This window comes from Lissotriton vulgaris, unplaced genomic scaffold (genome assembly GCF_964263255.1).
Source record: "Lissotriton vulgaris unplaced genomic scaffold, aLisVul1.2 SCAFFOLD_2286, whole genome shotgun sequence".
NCBI lineage: Eukaryota > Metazoa > Chordata > Amphibia > Caudata > Salamandridae > Lissotriton > Lissotriton vulgaris.
The window spans coordinates 304,236-324,684 of NW_028250841.1; the positions used below are offsets into that span (position 1 = coordinate 304,236).

A 20,449-nucleotide genomic window follows, 5' to 3' on the forward strand; every position below is an offset into this window, starting at 1 on the left:
GACTTGGTGAGGAGAATCACTTGGGACGACTAGGTGAGGAGGATGACAGAGCGAGGAGGGTGACAGAGCGAGGAGGGTGACAGAGCGAGGAGGGTGACAGAGCGAGGAGGGTGACAGAGCGAGGAGGATGACTGAAGATGACTAAGCGAGGAGGATGACTGAGCGAGGAGGATGACTGAAGATGACTGAGCGAGGAGGAAGACTGAGCGAGGAGGATGACTGAAGATGACTTAGCGAGGAGGAAGACTGAGCGAGGAGGATGACTGAAGATGACTAAGCGAGGAGGAAGACTGAGCGAGGAGGATCACTGTGGATGACTGAGTGAGGAGGATGACTGAGTGAGGAGGATCACTGTGAATGACTGACTGAGTGAGGAGGATGACTGAGTGAGGAGGATGACGAGGATGACTGAGTGAGGAGGATGACTGAGTGTGGAGGATGACTGAGTGAGGAAGATCACTGTGGATGACTGAGTGAGGAGGATGACTGAGTGAGGAGGATGACTGAGTGAGGAGGATGACTGAGTGAGGAGGATGACTGAGCGAGGAGGATGACTGAGCGAGGAGGATGACTGAGCGAGGAGGATGACTGAGCGAGGAGGATGACTGAGCGAGGAGGATGACTGATGACTGAGCGAGGAGGATGACTGATGACTGAGCGAGGAGGATGACTGAGCGAGGAGGATGACTGCGCCAGGAGGATGACTGCGCCAGGAGGATGACTGCGCCAGGAGGATGACTGCGCCAGGAGGATGACTGCGCCAGGAGGATGACTGCGCCAGGAGGATGACTGCGCCAGGAGGATGACTGCGCCAGGAGGATGACTGCGCCAGGAGGATGACTGAAGATGACTAAGCGAGGAGGATGACTGAGCGAGGAGGATGACTGAAGATGACTAAGCGAGGAGGATGACTGAGCGAGGAGGATGACTGAAGATGACTAAGCGAGGAGGAAGACTGAGCGAGGAGGATGACTGGGCGAGAAGGATGACTGAGCAAGGAAGATCACGGAAGATGACTGATGTGAGAAGAGAATGTATGAAGTTTAGAAGATCAACAAATTAGTGAGGAAGATGAGTGAGGAGGATGACTACGGAGTGAGGATGATAACGGAAGATGAAAAGTAAGGAGTGAGGAACATGAATAAGGAGTGAGGCACTTTACGGAAGCGTGAGGAAGATGCATGAGTAGTGAGGAGGCTGATTGAGGAGTGAGACGACTGAGGACGATGACTGAGGAGTGTGACATGAGTGAGAGATGCATCTGGGTAGTTAAAAAGACCTCTGGTGCTTGAGAGAAGCAATTGAAGATTGAGGCGCATCAACCAGATAATAACATCAAACAACGTACAACGTCCAGTCCGTGAGGTGGATGTGGAATGTTGTCCTTAAACAAGGAAGCTGAGGCCATCATGGTCACAGGTGTGGGCTGGAGGTGGTCTTCATTCAGACCCTGCCACTCAGCTCTAGGTTTACACCACAAGGAGTAAAGTCGCAGGCATCTTTAGTGACGACATCTATTCTTCCTAACAGGCTCTCCTGACTGCCATGAAGACGATCCTTTTTCCAGTGACTCAGAAAGCTCAGGCACAGGTAAGAGGGGAATAGTGTCACGAAAAGATCCAACACCTCTCACTGTTCCCAGCCGCATAAATCCCACCCACTGTCTTGATCTGGTCCTGAGGTTACAAATCCAAAACCTAAAACTTTCAAAAATAAGATGCTGAGAAGAACTCTCTTCTTATGGACATTTATACAAACGGATCATATGCTCTCTAATGTCCTCTGCACTTGGAAGGGACAAATATACATATGTAGATTTTCTCATGGAAAAAAAGATGTCACAGAAGTTTGCTGGGGTACAGATGCCAGGCCTACTTCTGTAACATTCCTGAAAGAGATACATGTGCACCAATGCAATCACATATACCTGCAGGTGCACCTTTATGACTTTCTTTAAGAAATGATTTTCATGTTGCCAAAAATAGTTTTGCATTACTTTTCCCTAACTAATGTTTTTTTATATATTGGCATAAATCAAGCATATTTTACTAAATGATACCTCAGAAATGGTGTTTAAAGTTGCACCAATAGTTTAGCAAAACGCTTGTTCCAAGGTTCAATATTTTGTGTACATTTTATTTTGAACGCAAGCAATCGCCAATCTTGTTTTAATGCTTACGCATGTATTTGCATTTAATCAGGGAGCAAATTAAATAGCATCAGATTGTGAAATATGGCAAACATGATTACACACTTTTCATATTAAAACAATTGTCAGTAATGCAACTGGAGCTCACTGTTCACTGCATTTAAAAAAAATATGTAAACATTTTCTTTATTTGCATTCTCCAAAGAATTACAGTTAGAGGATGACATATTTATGCGTAATCTCCATAACCTTCAGTTGCATACTTTAAACATAAGAATTACAAACCCTTTAGGACAGTTGGGCAAATATTTGATAGGAACATCATCACTCTTTCCAAAATCCTATAATGCATGCACTACGTCACTTCAGCATCCAACAAATAATTTACCACTATTTAATGATTGCTTATTACAGCATCCAATCTCGGCCAACTATTTCTACAGTAGAGGAGTTAATACCAATAGTAACTATATCAGATGAAACTGCATCTGTATGGTCAGGCTGTTGTGTATGCAACCATTCTGATATATGGCTCCAGATATCTTTAGGTCTAGACGCTGTAGGCAAAAGTTCCCAAAATAGCGAGAGCTGAGTTTGATAATATGTGACGTCCCGTAACCATGAAAGGACACTAAAGGCTTTTGGTTAGCAAAGAACACTGGGTGCACAACCAACAGTGAACACACTTGATACTCGCTAGTATATTAGGCGGTGCAACTGGGTGAGTGTAGAGCCCTGGAACCACTCAATGTTCGGTAGAAAAACTACCAAAAAACAAGAATTACAAGTATACCCAATGCACTCAAAAGTAAAGCATATGTAAGGTAACATTCAGACACATATACAAAGTACAAAGCGACAGAGAGATGTAGGGGTCTCCAGTGGGAGAGTAGTCCGAAGATGTCCTTTTATTTAGTACAACAGCCAGCCGACACGTGTTTTATCGCTATTGTGAATCCTCAGGGCTGAAAAAACAAATAGATGACAATGGAGCATCTAAATGAGACTCATCGACATATAGATGCTGCAATATGAAATCTGACATTTGATAATAGCTTCCACTTGTGTGAAACGTGAGCATATTGACATTGTCGTGGTCATGTGTAGCCCAACACATACGTCACGAAAGTGATTCTACAGTGTCGTTATATACGGGTGCTGGTGACCAAGTGAGCATGTGAATCTAAGCTAGGATCCATATATCCCTTTTAGTAAGTATCCGTGTGCGGTTTCTTACTGTACCACGACGAAACATATTGAATCTACAACACGAGTGCTATTCATTGTGTCCGACTCACTCACACTGCGTGCAGGGTGTAATGACGTAAAATCACATGACCATTACAAATGTTTTGCACATACCTATATATGGCTGTGTTACACCAGAAGGTCTATTAATAAATGACAAAAAAGGAGGAACGACCCATCAATATAAAGGCCATATGTGAGAAACTGGGGCAACAAGGAAAACCTAGTCATACCAACAAACATATATTTTGAAGCTCACCGCTTAGCTGGTGATACTTCCGACCCAGCTGGGCCCGTGACCGTAGATAAAGCAATATCAAAGAAGAAGCCGCTGACCTATAAAAAGGGGCCAAACGATGGGGAACTTAAAAAAACTGCAAATCACTGTTCGTCTACAATTTAAGTATAAATCCGAGACCGCATCCGCCAGAAACTCAAGCCCACAGTGTGGACTAGCAAACAGGCCCGTACCAGAATAATACAATCAGACATTTTAGCATTTAAACTTTAGATCAACTTCTATTGAAGGCGAGCTAGCAGAATCAGCGAGTTGCTATGACTCAACTGCCAAACACCAACTTGGCACCCAAAATTAGTGATCATGGATTACCCCTGTGTAAGGCAATTGTCGGATGTCCTGGTCTATAGAGTTGGATCACAACGACACTTTCATGTAAGGCATGTTCGAGCGTTAGTAACAATTAATTCAAGGTCTGTAAATATCAAAAAGTATAATTCCAATTTAGAATACCATGTGAGGTATCCACAGTAAACCGAATCAGTGTTATGATGGTACCTTGTCGCTCTCTTACCTCGCGTGGCTTCACGCTACTCTTAAGTAGTCATGAGTCGGGTACGACTCACTTCGTTGTGAAGAGAAATTCCCAATTCTAGAGAGAATAATAATGAGGGAGGATGTTAATGTCCGTCAACCTCCATTCGATATACATTCCATCACTATATAGTAAAGCGAGTCAGGGGATGAAGAAAAACAGCACTCACCAAGTCTGCGGTGCAGCGTTGCCGTGTAATTCCCTGGGTTGTGTATCTAGTTAGCACGTGACCCGGACGTCTGGGCTTTAACTGAACGCGCTTCCTAATCGTCACGTCGGGAGGACTAGAACACCGACAGCTATGTATACGTCAGGCAAATAGTGCGCCGTGTTAGAGTTATGACGTTCGACAACATAGTGGATCACTGGCTCTTGTGGCACTCCAGTGTGAAAGATAACCCGACGTCCCCAACTTCTTGCAAAATTATCTTTTATAATTAAAACTTACGGAAACAGTAGAAGGTAAAACCCCATGCTCAAAGTATTGAGAGAGGGGTCTAAATAAAATGCCGCGTAAATCGTGAGGTCATGACAGTGGATGTATCCATGAACTTAAAATGATCTATAAGTTTTATACTTCAATTTGATGTATTATAATGGATACAGAGGAGTGTCCACTGTCAAAATCAACGGTGATCATAGTACAAGGTAGTCACAAGATATCACACGCGAGTGTAGAAACCGCAGTGAAAATCCCACTCATACGGGACTTCAATACACATTAAACATCACACATCACAGATTCATAGCATTTGGAAGCGTACAATAAGTGAAAAGCATCGACAGGTCCATGTTAACAGTCTAACATTAATCCTTGTAAGGTTGTAATTAATCCTTAACATGTTTGACAACCTTAGCAATACATACACCTTGAATGACTAGCTCAATCATTAATGCAGTAGTGTCTGCAATATGCGGTACTTATGTCATGTCCCTATATATGGTCATTGGAAAAAAATCTTGGCTCAACTTGTATACATTAAAAATAACACTAACAAGTATTGTATGGTCAATGTATACTGTTCAGAGCAACAGCATTGCTGCTCTAAAATCGTTATTTATGTTCATTAATGCAATGGCTCCAATACTGTATACTGTAAACAAACACAATGTGTTAGAATCTTGTCACTACTTAAACAAACCCTCTAATTATCTGTTTTGATATGACATACAGTGAGGACTGTGAATCAAGAAAATATCCTTTCAGCAGAAAGGATAATCCTGGTATGAGACCAAGACAGACAGATGAGAATGAAAAGTGAAAATTGTGTATCCAGCCCAATTAAACGTAATGTACACATGTATTCTTTCTCCCAAGAAATACTGCATTTCCTGGTCATAATTGAGTCCCTGTTGAACCGAACGCAAGCACATGATCCACATGGCTTCTGTGCGTCTTAGTTTGAGTTCTCGGTTTCCCCCTCTTACTCCGTGTGAAACCATGTCAATTCCGAAAAATCTTAGAAAGAAATCACTGTTACCATCTTGACAAGCAGCTACATGTAAGGCTACAGGATATTTGGGGTCACGTTTGTGTATCGCTCTGATGTGTTCTGTAATCCTCTCCTTCAGGGGTCTGATGGTGCTCCCCACATAGTTTTTGCCACACTGACATTCGATAATATACTCAACAAATCTAGTCGTACAATTTATATTGGTTTTAATGGCGTAAGTCACGCCATCCGGACCAACAAAGTTAGTGGTGCGATGTTTCGCCCATCTACACGTTGTACAGAAACCACATTTGTAGAATCCCACACTATGTTGTGTCATCCATGTTGAAGTGGTGGTGTTACGGGGAACGGTAGGACTCAATTTGGTCCTTAGTGTGTTGCCTCTTCTGAAAGTGATCTGTGGTCTATCATTGATACAGTTTTTGAGTGCTTTTTCTGATTTTAAGAGCCCCCAATGTTTAGTCATGCTCTTACGTAACGAGCCATGTAAGGAATTAAAATCAGTGATTAGCCTTACAGTATCCGTATTCTGTGCGGAGTGTTTGGTTTGTCCGCAATATGTTGGCTCTTTTCACTTTCCCAACTCTTTTTTCAGCTTTACGTACTGTTGGGCGGGTAGCCTCTTGCTGCAAATCTATCCTTCATACTGTCTAGACATGTCTAAAATTCCAAATCCTCACTGCAATTCCTTCTTGCCCTAAGAAACTCACCATAAGGTATTGCATTGATCTGATGTGGTGGATGAAAGCTGGAAGCATGTAGGATCGCATTACATGCAGTGGATTTTCTTAATAGCCTGCTATGTAGACAGTTGGAAGACACATAGAATTTAATATCTAGAAACTCAATGTTAGTTCTACTCCAATTCATTGTACGTTTAATTTCCCAGGTGTTGTCGTTCAAGTGTCTGAAGAAATCTTTTAAAAGTTCTTCTGAACCTGACCAAATTAAAATGCAATCGTCAATATACTGACCCCAAAAGATTATGGAGTCGATATATTGAGAGCCTTTGCTGCCCCAAATCAAATCAGATTCGAGTGTGCCCAAAATAGTGAGAGCTGAGTTTGACAATATGTGACGTCCCGTAACCATGCTGCAGTGGATGGGGCACTTAATTTCCTCTAGTGTATAACTACCCCGCGTTTGGCCAATAATAATAGCATGGGGTGCAATTTCCGAGAGTGTGAAGGTGTTTCCTTCACATACCCCAATAGTCCGAACAACGGGGAAGGTGTTGGTACATTAAGAATTTTACCAATAATATTACATTTGTCTAGTCCAGTATTTAGCTATGGGAGGGTATTCCCAAGCTATGTGCAAAAACATTGCTGACATCGCTCTGCATCTGAGTGAAGTAGTGTGGCTCACTGGTTAGAGGCGGCAGACCCGAGAGCAGAGGACGGCCCGGGACCAGGGTTCGATTCCCGGCACGGCAGGTTTCTGGACCAGGGTCAGCGGACTCGATAATTCTCTCGCCTCGGTGCCCACTCTGATCAGCGATCACACTCGGCAACTCTGGGCATTAGCTTGCCTCATCTTCACTAACGGCCCCACCAGACCGCCGGGGATGCCTGGTCTCACCCTGGAGATACCCATTAAGGGACCATCTCTCAGGGAAGCCAGGAAGGGTTTCGCAGCGGTCGAAGCGCCTTGGGACCCTACGGGTAAGTAGTGCGCTATATAAATGCCTATACATTTACATCTCCAACAGTCAGCAGTTGGTCTCAATCCTATGCGGTGGAGTAGGGCAGGGGTTCTGTAGAATGTATGCAAACATTTAAAATGAATCTACCGCAATTTGTAATTTGGGGATAGCATCCTTAATTGGGCACAACAAAATTTCCATTGCTCCTCTAGAAGTGGTTGATGTTACTCGGTAGTCCACATCTGTAAAGTTTTGGGCTCCTATATTGGCATGTAGTCTGCATGGAGCTGTATAGGCCAGTGATAAGTTTACGTGGTGACTGATTGATTAGTATTTGCTCCAGAGCCTGCAGTGTGGGAGCCAGGTTGGGGAAGGTAGTGTGAAATTGACGGTAGGTTGCTTTTATACTGTGATACAAAAATATTTCGGCGGAGGGTGCTACACCTTGTTTTCCCACCAGGGCGGGTGGTAGGTGTCGGCCGGATGTAGGTCTGCATGTGTGTTCATGCCAAGCCTGTTAGCCAGAGTGACATTTCCTTTGTCCTCCAATATCGGCAGCCGGGAGTTATGTGCCAGTGGGACCGAGGGGGCATATAGAACAACCAGACCGGCTCTCCTACGGGGGCCATTCCAGCTCCTTCACAGTGCCTCAACCGGGTCTATTTCATCCAGCGGTCTTGTGTATCGTTGAAATATCGCGAACAAGAGATGGGTCGGAGCTGCTCTGTCAATCTCGACCGCCACATGCGGCCTTAAGGGTGTGGGATGGACCCAGTGATGTAGAAACTGTGCCTGTGCACAGTATGCATAAAGCTGGATATCTAGCGCATCCAGTCCACCTTGAGCCAGGGGAAGGGTTAGGAGCTCCCACGACACTCTGGCTTGTTAACCGGCCCATGCCAAGGATATCATCAGGGATCGAATTGTCTTGATAGAGCCTGCATGAGGGGGAAGTTGATAAACAAATAGAAACATTTTGGGAGGACAATAATGCTAGCAATGGCTATGCGTCACGCTGGGGAGAGCTGCAGCCAGGGCCAGCTCTTTATTTTACTCTCCAGACAAGTCACTTCTTTCCCATGGTTTTCATCCCAGAGGTCTTGTACATTAGGGCTGGGATATATACCTTGATAGCGTACCAGTCCTTCTGCCCATTAAAGAGGGTAGTCTAGTTGATGAGGCAGGGTGCAGGTTGTTAATGCACTGCATTTCTTAAGAGCACTTGTCTTAATATTAAAAGCTTTGCATCAAGTCATGTACACAACTTTGAATAACTTGTGCACCTTTCATTAAGTTTATTATTCGTGCACTCAGTCAATCATTTACAAAGCGTGGTAAGTCATCCCGGAAGGTCTTGAGGCGCTGGAGTTGCTAGCTGCTGCAGAGTGATGTGCTGAGGCGGTCCTGAGGTGCAGGGCAAGGATGTTCCAAACTTTGGTTGCCAGATGTGAGGAGGAACGTCCTCCGCTGTTGGCTTGACAGATCTGTGGGGTGTCTGCAAGGAAGAGGGAGGTGGATTGTTTGTGCCTGGTCAGCTGGTGGGAGGTCATGCACTTGTTGATGTATGTTGGTCCTTGATTGTCCAGGGCTTTGTATGTGTGGGTCAGCATCTTAAACTGCCATCTCTTCTGCATCTGGAGCCGGTGTAGCTTCCTAAAGTGCGGTGTGATGTGGGTACGTCTGGGGAGGTCAAGGATGAGTCTAAACGCTGAGTTTTGTACTGCCTGTAGTCTCTTTAGGAGGCGTACGGTGCTTCCTCTGTAGAGTGTGTTCCCGTAGTCCAGCCTGCTTTTAATGAAAGCCTGCCTGATAGTCTCTCGCTGGTGTCGACTGGGAGCCACTTGAAGATCTTGCAGAGAATGCATTGGGTGTGGAAGCAAGCGGACGGGACAGCGTTTACCTGTTGCTTCATGGTTAGCTTGCTGTGCTAGATGATGCTGTGGTTGCAGGCATAGCCTGTCTGGTCGGAGGGTTGTCAGAGTTCCGCAGGTCTCCATGTGTCCATTTGAGGGCGTATCCCTGGATTCCAATGTGGGGGAGTTTGTTGATTAGGATGTGATGGGAGACGGTGTTGAAGGCAGCTGATAGTTCCAGGAGGATGAGGACTGGTGTTTCGTGGTGGTGCAGGGATGCCCTGAACTCGTCGATAGTTGCGATCAGGGCTGTCTTACTGCTTTGGATGACTCTGAATCTGGTTTGAGAAGGGTCCAGGAAATTGTTCTGCTCCAGCTGTTCGGTGAGTTGCTAGTTGATTGCCTTTTCGAGAAATTTGATTGGAAGGGGAGGAAGGAGATGGGTCAGTAGTTCTTCGGTTCTGCTGGGTCGGTGGAGGGTTTCTTCAGGAGGCGTCTCACTTCAGCATGTTTCCAGTCCTCTGGGGAGGAAACTGAGGTGATGGAGGTGTTCGGGACTTACTAGAGCTCGTAGCCAATCTTCCTGCTCTCAAGGTTGAAGACGTGTTGTGGACTGGATTCCGTTGGTGCTCCCATGTGCACGGTGTTCAAGATGGCGATTGTGGGTAGGGTTCTGAGAATTGGTCCCATTTGCTGAGTAGGTGTTCGGGTTCTGTGTTCATAGGTGGGAGCAGGCTGAAGTTGTGGACAGTGGAAGGTTGGGGTTTTAAGTTCTTGTAAATGACTAAAATCTTGTCATGGAAGAGGTCCGCCAGGTTGTCACATAGTCCTTGGGAGGGGTTGATGTCGTTCTCGGCGGCTGTGGGGTTGGAGAACTCCTTCACGATGGCAAAGAGCTTCTTGCTGCAGTTTTTCTGGCTTCTATGCGGTTTGCTAGTGTTATAATTTGTTTCTTTCAGTTGGCAGTGACACTGGTTGAGTGCTGTCCTGAAGGCTGTGAAGTTTCTACTTTCTCCATTTTCTTTCTAGTTGCCAGCAGTTGCAGTAGGGTGAATGTATGTTCCGCTGTTCTGACTCTTCTAGTTGGTCCTTTTGGACTTGGCTGGCTTGCCGGGGCGATTGTTTCGGTGCATGCTGTGATCCACTGGGAGAAAATCTACACAGCCTGCTTTGTTTTGGATGTTGAGCCTGGGAGGTGGGAGTTGAGAGCGTTGTTCTGTTGGTCTTCTGAAACATTTTTCCAGTCTCTGCACTTGGATTTGGTGGTTAGGGCCAGTCTTGGATGGCCTGGCAATGGAAAGTGGACGCTGTAGTGGTTGTTCCAGTTGAGCCGCGTGACTTAGTTGTACTTGAATCTGTCACTGGACATGAAAATGAGGTTGAGTATGTGTCCTGTGATCTGGATAGGATCGGTGAAAAGTTGTTTGAGGCCCAAATTGTTCATTCTTTCCAGGATGTTGGTTATGTCGGTTTCTCTGGGGTAATTGAAGCGGAAGTTGAGTTCCCCTCGGAAGATGCAGTGTTCGGAGTCGATTACGATTGGGACGAAGATGTCAGTGATGGCATAACATAAGCTGGGGCTTGTTCCTGGTGGTCTGAAGGAGTGGGTGCCTCTGATGGTTCTTTTTCATTCTGTGTGGAGTTGGAAGTTGAGGTGCTCCATTATCAAGGTCGACTCGTCTGGGGAGGTTGTACAGTGGATGGTTTTCTTGTAGATGATGCAATTCCACCTGTGTTTGTTGCTTCAATCCCAGTTTGCTGTATTGTAGCCTTCAAGGTTGACGATGCCTGGCACTGAGGCGGGGGGGGGTCAGGCAGGTCTCTGTTGTACAGATGATGTCCGTGGTGTGTTTGCCGAGTGAACGAGCATTGAGTAGAATACACTGGAGTTGTGCAGTTGCGCACTAGTTGAATATCGCTGCAAGCATGAGACACACAGCACTTTGTACATGCTAAGGATATCATTCCTTTAGCATACATAACATTTTGCCAGACAAATCTTTCACTTCTAAGCAAACAAAACTTTAAGGGACACAAGCAATCATTTCCCAAATACATGGATGACCTGGATCGAATCGTAGCACACCTATGAAGCAGTCAGCATTCTGCGTAAGCCCTGAGGAAGTCATTGGGTTACACCCGCTGGACGAAACACATATTGACCTGCTTGGATGTTTTGTAGTACAGAAGATCAGAATTGGCTGGCTGGAATGTTAAAAAGCACAGAATAAAGGAAGACTTGCTTGACTGACTATTAATATTTTTTATTTGAAGAGTTTTGTGCAAGCAGGAAATTGAATCACGTAATGTAATATATTTCAAATTTGAAGAGCATGAGAGCGGCTGCTCTTCCTTAGCCAAGCACCTGCAATCAACTATACAAATGATGCAGTTTTACATCTGCATAACTATTGTACTTGGTAAAGATTTGAGCGACAGTTGTCTGGCTAGTCCATATGTAAACTCTACATATGGAAACAAAACTTGCCTTAGTGACAGACCTTCCTATTTCATATATTTATACACTGGTACTCTAAACTGGCCATCAAACAGGTTGGGCTGCAGGGGTTCGGCAACTTGTACAGTGAACAACAAACAATATGTCCTGGGTGGTGGACAGTAGGAATTCCGCACCCCTACAGCACCAACTACATTCAGTCTTGAAATAGACTTGAAGCTGGGTTTACCTGACTTCCTGTCAGTTTCTCATTTAGCTCTCCATGATATCTAGTGAAAATCCATAGTTTTTTTGCTCACCACGCCACCCCAGTTTGGACTTAGACATTTGTAAATCAGTCTTGACCCTGTCCCCATCATAGGTTCTTTTTGCATCTGTCGCACTAAATTGAACTAGCAGATGTTAAATCACTCTTGACTTTGACTGACCTTGTTCCTACAGAATCTTAGCTCAACAAAAGTCATCGTTGCATAGGGAACATCACCTCCCGCCCATGACTGCATATCTGTTTTTTATACCCCATCTTTTCCCTACCCTTCCTAGACTCCTTATCTATTTCAAATTAGTCAATATGAAATCTCCTCTCCGTGTGTATTCCAAATCACTGTCTGTTCTGCAACCACCTGTCTATTTTTCTCTCTTGCTGCCCCTTTGTTCTTCAGTTTGAAATTTTCTAAGATAGACCTGCTTGTGATGCTCTGAAATTATGTCTCCACCGTGTAGCACTTTACATTTTAATTCTCATTTTACATTGTTTAAACATCTCTTATGTGTATGCTCCTATCGCTGCAGCGCTACAGTGTCTTCAGGGCTGGTTCTTGCTCTCCATAGGGAGCTATGATTTTATATTTATTTTCTTTTAGAAACAAGCTTTCCGATGATTGCATCGGTCATGTCTTCACGAGGAACAGAGGAGAAAAAGCTTCACTCCACGGAGCATCAGAAATCAGCGCCACGTAAAGATATAAAATGTAATTCAGGTGAGTGAGTGTTGGCCACTACTTGTGAAGGTTCGTTATTTCCACGCATGTTCCACAGAGGAAGTGTGAAACGGGGACAACCCAGCTCAGGTAACTGATATCTGTATGCATCTATATATTAACCGAAGAAACATCTGGCCGTGATCAAAGTCCTTTTTCTATCTTTTTATGCACTGGAGAAGTGAAAACGCAAAAGGGAGAGTTTAAGGCATATAAAATCCTGTTTGAGACAAGCATGGGTGACAGCAACACTGTAAAAGGTGAAGAGAAAGCAATAAAGGAAGACAATACCAGCTAATGTGTTTACATATTGCATTAGAGGGTTCGGGTGGTAGTCTTTTTTTCGCTTGACCCTCTCCCCTTGTACGTGAGTAATGAGTGAGGATGATCACGGAGGATCACTGATGAGAGGAGAATAACTAAGGGTGACAGAGCGAGGTAGATCATTGAGGATGACTGAGCGCGGATCATTGAGGATGACTGAGCGAGGAGTATCATTGAGGATAACTGAGCGAGGAGGATCATTGAGGATGACTGAGCGAGGAGGATCATTGAGGAGGACTGAGCGAGGATCATTGAGGATGACTGAGCGAGGAGTATCATTGAGGATAACTGAGCGAGGAGGATCATTGAGGATGACTGAGCGAGGAGGATCATTGAGGAGGACTGAGCGAGTATCATTGAGGAGGACTGAGCGAGTATCATTGAGGATGACTGAGCGAGGAGGATCATTGAGGATAACTGAGCGAGGAGGATCATTGAGGATGACTGAGCGAGGAGGATCATTGAGGAGGACTGAGCGAGGATCATTGAGGATGACTGAGCGAGGAGGATCATTGAGGATAATTGAGCGAGGAGGATCATTGAGGATGACTGAGTGAGGATCATTGAGGATGACTGAGCGAGGAGTATCATTGAGGATAACTGAGCGAGGATCATTGAGGATGACTGAGCGAGGAGTATCATTGAGGATAACTGAGCGAGGAGGATCATTGAGGATGACTGAGCGAGGAGGATCATTGAGGAGGACTGAGCAAGGATCATTGAGGATGACTGAGCGAGGAGTTTCATTGAGGATAACTGAGCGAGGATCATTGAGGATAACTGAGCGAGGAGGATCATTGAGGATGACTGAGCGAGGAGGATCATTGAGGAGGACTGAGCGAGGATCATTGAGGATGACTGAGCGAGGAGTATCATTGAGGGATCATTGAGGATAACTGAGCGAGGAGGATCATTGAGGATGACTGAGCGAGGATCATTGAGGATGACTGAGCGAGGAGTATCATTGAGGATAACTGAGCGAGGAGGATCATTGAGGATGACTGAGCGAGGAGGATCATTGAGGAGGACTGAGCGAGGATCATTGAGGATGACTGAGCGAGGAGTATCATTGAGGGATCATTGAGGATAACTGAGCGAGGAGGATCATTGAGGATGACTGAGCGAGGAGGATCATTGAGGATAACTGAGCGAGGAGTATCATTGAGGATAACTGAGCGAGGATCATTGAGGATGACTGAGCGAGGAGTATCATTGAGGATGACTGAGCGAGGAGTATCATTGAGGATAACTGAGCGAGGAGGATCATTGAGGATGACTGAGCGAGGAGGATCATTGAGGAGGACTGAGCGAGGATCATTGAGGATGACTGAGCGAGGAGTATCATTGAGGGATCATTGAGGATAACTGAGCGAGGAGGATCATTGAGGATGACTGAGCGAGGAGGATCATTGAGGATGACTGAGCGAGGAGGATCATTGAGGAGGACTGAGCGAGGATCATTGAGGATGACTGAGCGAGGAGTATCATTGAGGGATCATTGAGGATGACTGAGCGAGGAGGATCATTGAGGATGACTGAGCGAGGATCATTGAGGATGACTGAGCGAGGAGTATCATTGAGGATGACTGAGCGAGGATCATTGAGGATGACTGAGCGAGGAGGATCATTGAGGATGACTGAGCGAGGAGGATCATTGAGGAGGACTGAGCGAGGATCATTGAGGATGACTGAGCGAGGAGTATCATTGAGGGATCATTGAGGATAACTGAGCGAGGAGGATCATTGAGGATAACTGAGCGAGGAGGATCATTGAGGATGACTGAGCGAGGATCATTGAGGATGACTGAGCGAGGAGGATCATTGAGGATGACTGAGCGAGGATCATTGAGGATGACTGAGCGAGGAGGATCATTGAGGATGACTGAGCGAGGAGGATCATTGAGGAGGACTGAGCGAGGATCATTGAGGATGACTGAGCGAGGAGTATCATTGAGGGATCATTGAGGATAACTGAGCGAGGAGGATCATTGAGGATAACTGAGCGAGGAGGATCATTGAGGATGACTGAGCGAGGATCATTGAGGATGACTGAGCGAGGAGGATCATTGAGGAGGACTGAGCGAGGATCATTGAGGATGACTGAGCGAGGAGTATCATTGAGGGATTATTGAGGATAACTGAGCGAGGAGGATCATTGAGGATGACTGAGCGAGGAGGATCATTGAGGATAACTGAGCGAGGAGGATCATTGAGGAGGGCTGAGCGAGGAGTATCATTGAGCATCACTGAGCGAGGAGGATCATTGAGGAGGACTGAGCGAGGAGGATCATTGAGGATGACTGAGCGAGGAGTATCATTGAGGATGACTGCGCGAGGAGGATCATTGAGGCTGACTGAGCGAGGAGTCTGACTGAGCGAGGAGTCTGACGGAGCGAGGAGGATCACGGAAGATGAGCGAGGAGTCTGACTGAGCGAGGAGTCTGACTGAGCGAGGAGTCTGACTGAGCGAGGAGTCTGACTGAGCGAGGAGTCTGACTGAGCGAGGAGTCTGACTGAGCGAGGAGTCTGACTGAGCGAGGAGTCTGACTGAGCGAGGAGTCTGACTGAGCGAGGAGTCTGACTGAGCGAGGAGTCTGACTGAGCGAGGAGTCTGACTGAGCGAGGAGTCTGACTGAGCGAGGAGTCTGACTGAGCGAGGAGTCTGACTGAGCGAGGAGTCTGACTGAGCGAGGAGTCTGACTGAGCGAGGAGTCTGACTGAGCGAGGAGTATCATTGAGGGATCATTGAGGATAACTGAGCGAGGAGGATCATTGAGGATGACTGAGCGAGGAGGATCATTGAGGAGGACTGAGCGAGGAGGATCATTGAGGAGGACTGAGCGAGGAGTGTCATTGAGGAGGACTGAGCGAGGAGTGTCATTGAGGAGTGTCATTGAGGAGGACTGAGCGAGGAGTGTCATTGAGGATGACTGAGCGAGGAGTATCATTGAGGATGACTGCGCGAGGAGGATCATTGAGTCTGACCGAGGAGTCTGACTGACCGAGGAGTCTGACTGAGCGAGGAGTCTGACTGAGCGAGGAGTCTGACTGAGCGAGGAGTCTGACTGAGCGAGGAGTCTGACTGAGCGAGGAGTCTGACTGAGCGAGGAGTCTGACTGAGCCAGGAGTCTGACTGAGCCAGGAGTCTGACTGAGCCAGGAGTCTGACTGAGCCAGGAGTCTGACTGAGCCAGGAGTCTGACTGAGCCAGGAGTCTGACTGAGCCAGGAGTCTGACTCAGCCAGGAGTCTGACTGAGCCAGGAGTCTGACTGAGCCAGGAGTCTGACTGAGCCAGGAGTCTGACTGAGCCAGGAGTCTGACTCAGCCAGGAGTCTGACTGAGCCAGGAGGATCACAGAAGATGAGCGAGGAGTCTGACTGAGCGAGGAGTCTGACTGAGCGAGGAGTCTGACTGAGCGAGGAGGATCATGGAAGATGAGCAAGGAGTCTGACTGAGCGAGGAGTCTGAGCGAGGAGTCTGACTGAGCGAGGAGGATCACAGAAGATTAGAAGATCAACAAATTAGTGAGGGAGATGAGTGAGGACGACTACTATGGAGTGAGGATGATAACGAAAGATGAAAAGTAAAGAGTGAGGAACATGAAGGAGGAGTGAGGCACTTTACCGAAGAGTGAGGAAGATGCATGAGTAGTGAGGAGGTTGAATGAGGAGTGAGACGACTGAGGAGTGTGACATGAGTGAGAGATGCATCTGGGTAGTTAAAAAGACCTCTGGTGCTTGAGAGAAGCAATTGAAGATTGAGGCGCACCAACCAGGATAATAACATCAAAAAACGTACAACGTGCAGTCCGTGAGGTGGGTGTGGAGTGGTGTTTTAAAGAAGTACGCTGAGGCCATCATGGTCACAGGTGTGGGCTGGAGGTGGTCTTCATTCAGACCCTGCCACTCAGCTCTAGGTTTACACCACAAGGAGTAAAGTCGCAGGCATCTTTAGTGACTACATCTATTCTTCCTAACAGGCTCTCCTGACTGCCATGAAGACGATCCTTGTTCCAGTGACTCAGAAAGCTCAGGCACAGGTAAGAGGGGAATAGTGTCACGAAAAGATCCAACACCTCTCACTGTTCCCAGCCACAAAAATCCCACCCACAGTCTTGATCTGGTCCTGAGGTTACAAATCCAAAACCTAAAACTTTCAAAAATTAGATGCTATGAAGAACTCTCTTCTTATGGACATTTATACAAACGGATCATATGCTCTCTAATGTCCTCTGCACTTGAATGGGACAAATATACATATGTAGATTTTCTCATGGAAAAATAGATGCCACAGAAGTTTCCTGGGGTACCAATTCCAGGCCTACTTCTGTAACATTCCTGAAAGATACATGTGCACCAATGCAATCACATATACCTGCAGGTGCACCTTTATGACTTTCTTTAAGAAATGATTTTCATGTTGCCAAAAATAGTTTTGCATTACTTTTCCCTTACTAATGTTTTTTTTTATATATTGGCATAAATCAAGCATATTTTACTAAATGATACCTCAGAGAAATGGTGTTTAAAGTTGCACCATTAGTTTAGCAAAACGCTTGTTCCAAGGATCAATATTTTGTGTACATTTTATTTTGAACGCAAGCAATCGCCAATCTTGTTCTCGTGCTTACGCATGTATTTGCATATAATCGGGGAGCAAATTAAATAGCCTCAGATTGTTAAATATGGCAAACATGATTACACACTTTTCATATTAAAACAATTGTCAGTAATGCAACTGGAGCTCACTGTTCACTGCATTTTTTTTTAATTTTCTTTTTTTTATATAAACATTTTCTTTATTTGCATTCTCCAAAGAATTAGTTATAGGATGACATTTATGCGTAATCTCCATAACCTTCAGTTGCATACTTTAAACATAAGAATTACAAACTCTTTAGGACAGTTGGGCAAATATTTGATAGGAACATCATCACAAAACCCTATAATGCATGCACTACGTGACTTCAGCATCCAACAAATCATTTACCACTATTTAATGATTGCTTATTACAGCATCAAATCTCGGCCAACTATTTCTACAGTAGAGGAGTTAATACCAATAGTAACTATATCAGATGAAACTGCATCTGTATGGTCAGACTTTTGTGTATGCAGCCATTCTGATATAGGGCTCCAGATAACTTTAGGTCTAGACGCTGTAGGCATAAGTTCCCAAAATAGTGAGAGCTGAGTTTGACGATATGTGACGTCCCGTAACCACGCTGCAGTGGATGGGGCACTTAATTTCCTCTAGTGTATAGCTACCCCGCGTTTGGCCAATAATAACAGCATGGGGTGCAATTTCCGAGAGTGTGAAGGTGTTTCCTTCACATACCCCAATAGTTTTAACAACGGGGAAGGTGTTGTTTGTATATTAAGAATTTTACCAATAATATTAAATTTGTCTGTCCAGTATTTAGCTATGGGAGGGTATTCCCAAGCTACGTGCAAAAACATTGCTGACATCGCTCTGCATCTCCAGCAGTTGGTCTCAATCCTATGCGGTGGAGTAGGGCAGGGGTTCTGTAGAATGTATGCAAATATTTCAAATAAATCAACTGCAATTTGTAATTTGGGGATAGCATCTTTGATTGGCCACTGCAAAATTTCCACTGCTCCTCTAGAAGTGGTGGATGTAACTCAGTAGTCCACATCTGTACAGTTTTGGGCTCCAATATTGGCATGTAGTCTGCATGGAGCTGTATAGGTCAGTGATAAGTTTATGTGGTGACTGATTGATTAGTATTTGCTCCAGAGCCTGCAGTGTGGGAGGCACGTTGGGGAAGGTACTGTGAAATTGACGGTGGGTTGCTTTTATACGGTGATACAAAAAAATTTCGGCGGAGGGTTCTACACCTTGTGTTCGAGGCATGTGGGCTGCTGAATTCATATCTGTGCATAGATCGCTGCCTAGTGTTGGGTCCGGGTGATTGCACATTGTTGTCCTGGAAGAGTCTTCGAAGTATCACGAGATAGGTGGCTCCTCCCCTGGACTACAGTGCTCATGGGCATCCTCTCCATCCCCAGATTGTTTTTTTCCGCCATTGGGCTCGGATGTACTTTCTCGACTCCAGTTCGGAAACTTTGTTATAACTCTTTACAAAGGCCTTCGGGGCGTCGGTATTGTCTCGTTCGGTGCCTGTTTTTCTCTAGTTCTTCGAACCGGACGTCTAAGGCAGATTTTGACTCTCGACACCAAAGGCCAAAACTACGACTATGATGGAACGGAGCCCGTTCAAACTATGCCCCGTCTGCAATTCTAAATACCCTCACATTGATGTGCACCCAGTGTGCAATAAATGTTTATCCCCGGACCACGACGAGGACAGCTGTATGGCCTGCTCGAAGTTCCGGTCCAAGAAGACGCTTCGAGTTCGACGTGCAGCAAGACAGTCGGCGCCCAAGCCGGTCAACATCTTCGAGGCCGGTGACGAAGAAGGCGCTGACGAAGAAGATCCTGACGAGCAGTCGGACCCAGCGTCGGAGCATGACTCCAACTTCGATGTGGACGAAGAGGATGAGGACTACGTCCATGAAGAAGACGTTGTCTAGGTAGGGGACGACGCAGAGGCCATCGGGGCCGTCGATGACGACTCCAATGATGAGGCAGGCCCAACCGCAGTAGCGGGGCCTAATACTGACAATACGCTCCCTACGGCTCAGGTCGAGGCATCGCCGGAAGGCCTTAGCCAAGGTCTTACTCCACATTCTATAGCCCCGCGTCCAGGCCCGGCTAAGAATACTTCAAAGGAGCCATCGGTCGATCTTTCAAAATCGAAACCGAAACCTACAGAGCCAATCCTGAAACCGAAACTACTAAAGGTGGTCATCGGATCAATGCCATCAGACACGTCGACGCCACTTAAGTCGAAGATTGTAGGCAACCCTTCGGGGTCGAAAGGGGGCGCCGCCTCAAAGACAGGGGCGCCGAAGCCAGGCTCTACAGTCAAGCACGTGACCTCGACGCAGTAGACGTCGACGCCCAAGCATGGCGACAAGACCAAAGGTTTCCAGACCAAAAAGGCTGTCGAGCCGAAGATTTCAGCGTTCAAACCGCTACTGGGCAAAGCTCTCGAGTCGAAGACCAAAACCGACCCGAAGCAGCATATTGCATCGACGCCCAAGGCCGTACATGCTACGCACCGTGAGCTCGAGTCGACGCAAGGAATCAAGCATGCTAGTGGGTCGCCGAAGCAGCTCGGATCGACCACTACGGCAAGCTTTAAGAAGGTCAGCCCGTCCACAGGTCACCCTCCAATTAAATATGGTCTGCCACCGACGGCTCGAGCCAAACATCTCGAGCACCCGAAAGGCACCGACCCGTCCAAAACAGTGTCCGCGCCTTCGAAGTCCACTCCTGAGGGGGTTGTGTCCAAGAACCCTCGTATGACAACCAGTCGAAACTCTTCATCGACTCGGAATCTGGCAGGCTCACCATCCATAAACAGAAGATCGCACCTGAACATCCCTTGGAGGCCTATAAAATCCCTCTTAAACGGAACA

General features: G+C 46.2%; 1 protein-coding gene across 1 annotated transcript in view; it reads left to right on the forward strand.

Moving 5' to 3' along the window:
* The window catches only part of LOC147663102 (uncharacterized), a gene marked incomplete at its 3' end in the record, with an annotated part of 242,284 nt that overhangs the window by 159,374 nt on the left and 62,461 nt on the right, over positions 1-20,449 (forward strand). The window contains exons 7-9 of the mRNA XM_086950679.1: positions 1,531-1,590; positions 12,504-12,620; positions 16,924-16,983. Coding sequence (XP_086806805.1) covers positions 1,531-1,590; positions 12,504-12,620; positions 16,924-16,983 — 237 coding nt within the window. The remainder of the gene's footprint in view (positions 1-1,530; positions 1,591-12,503; positions 12,621-16,923; positions 16,984-20,449) is intronic.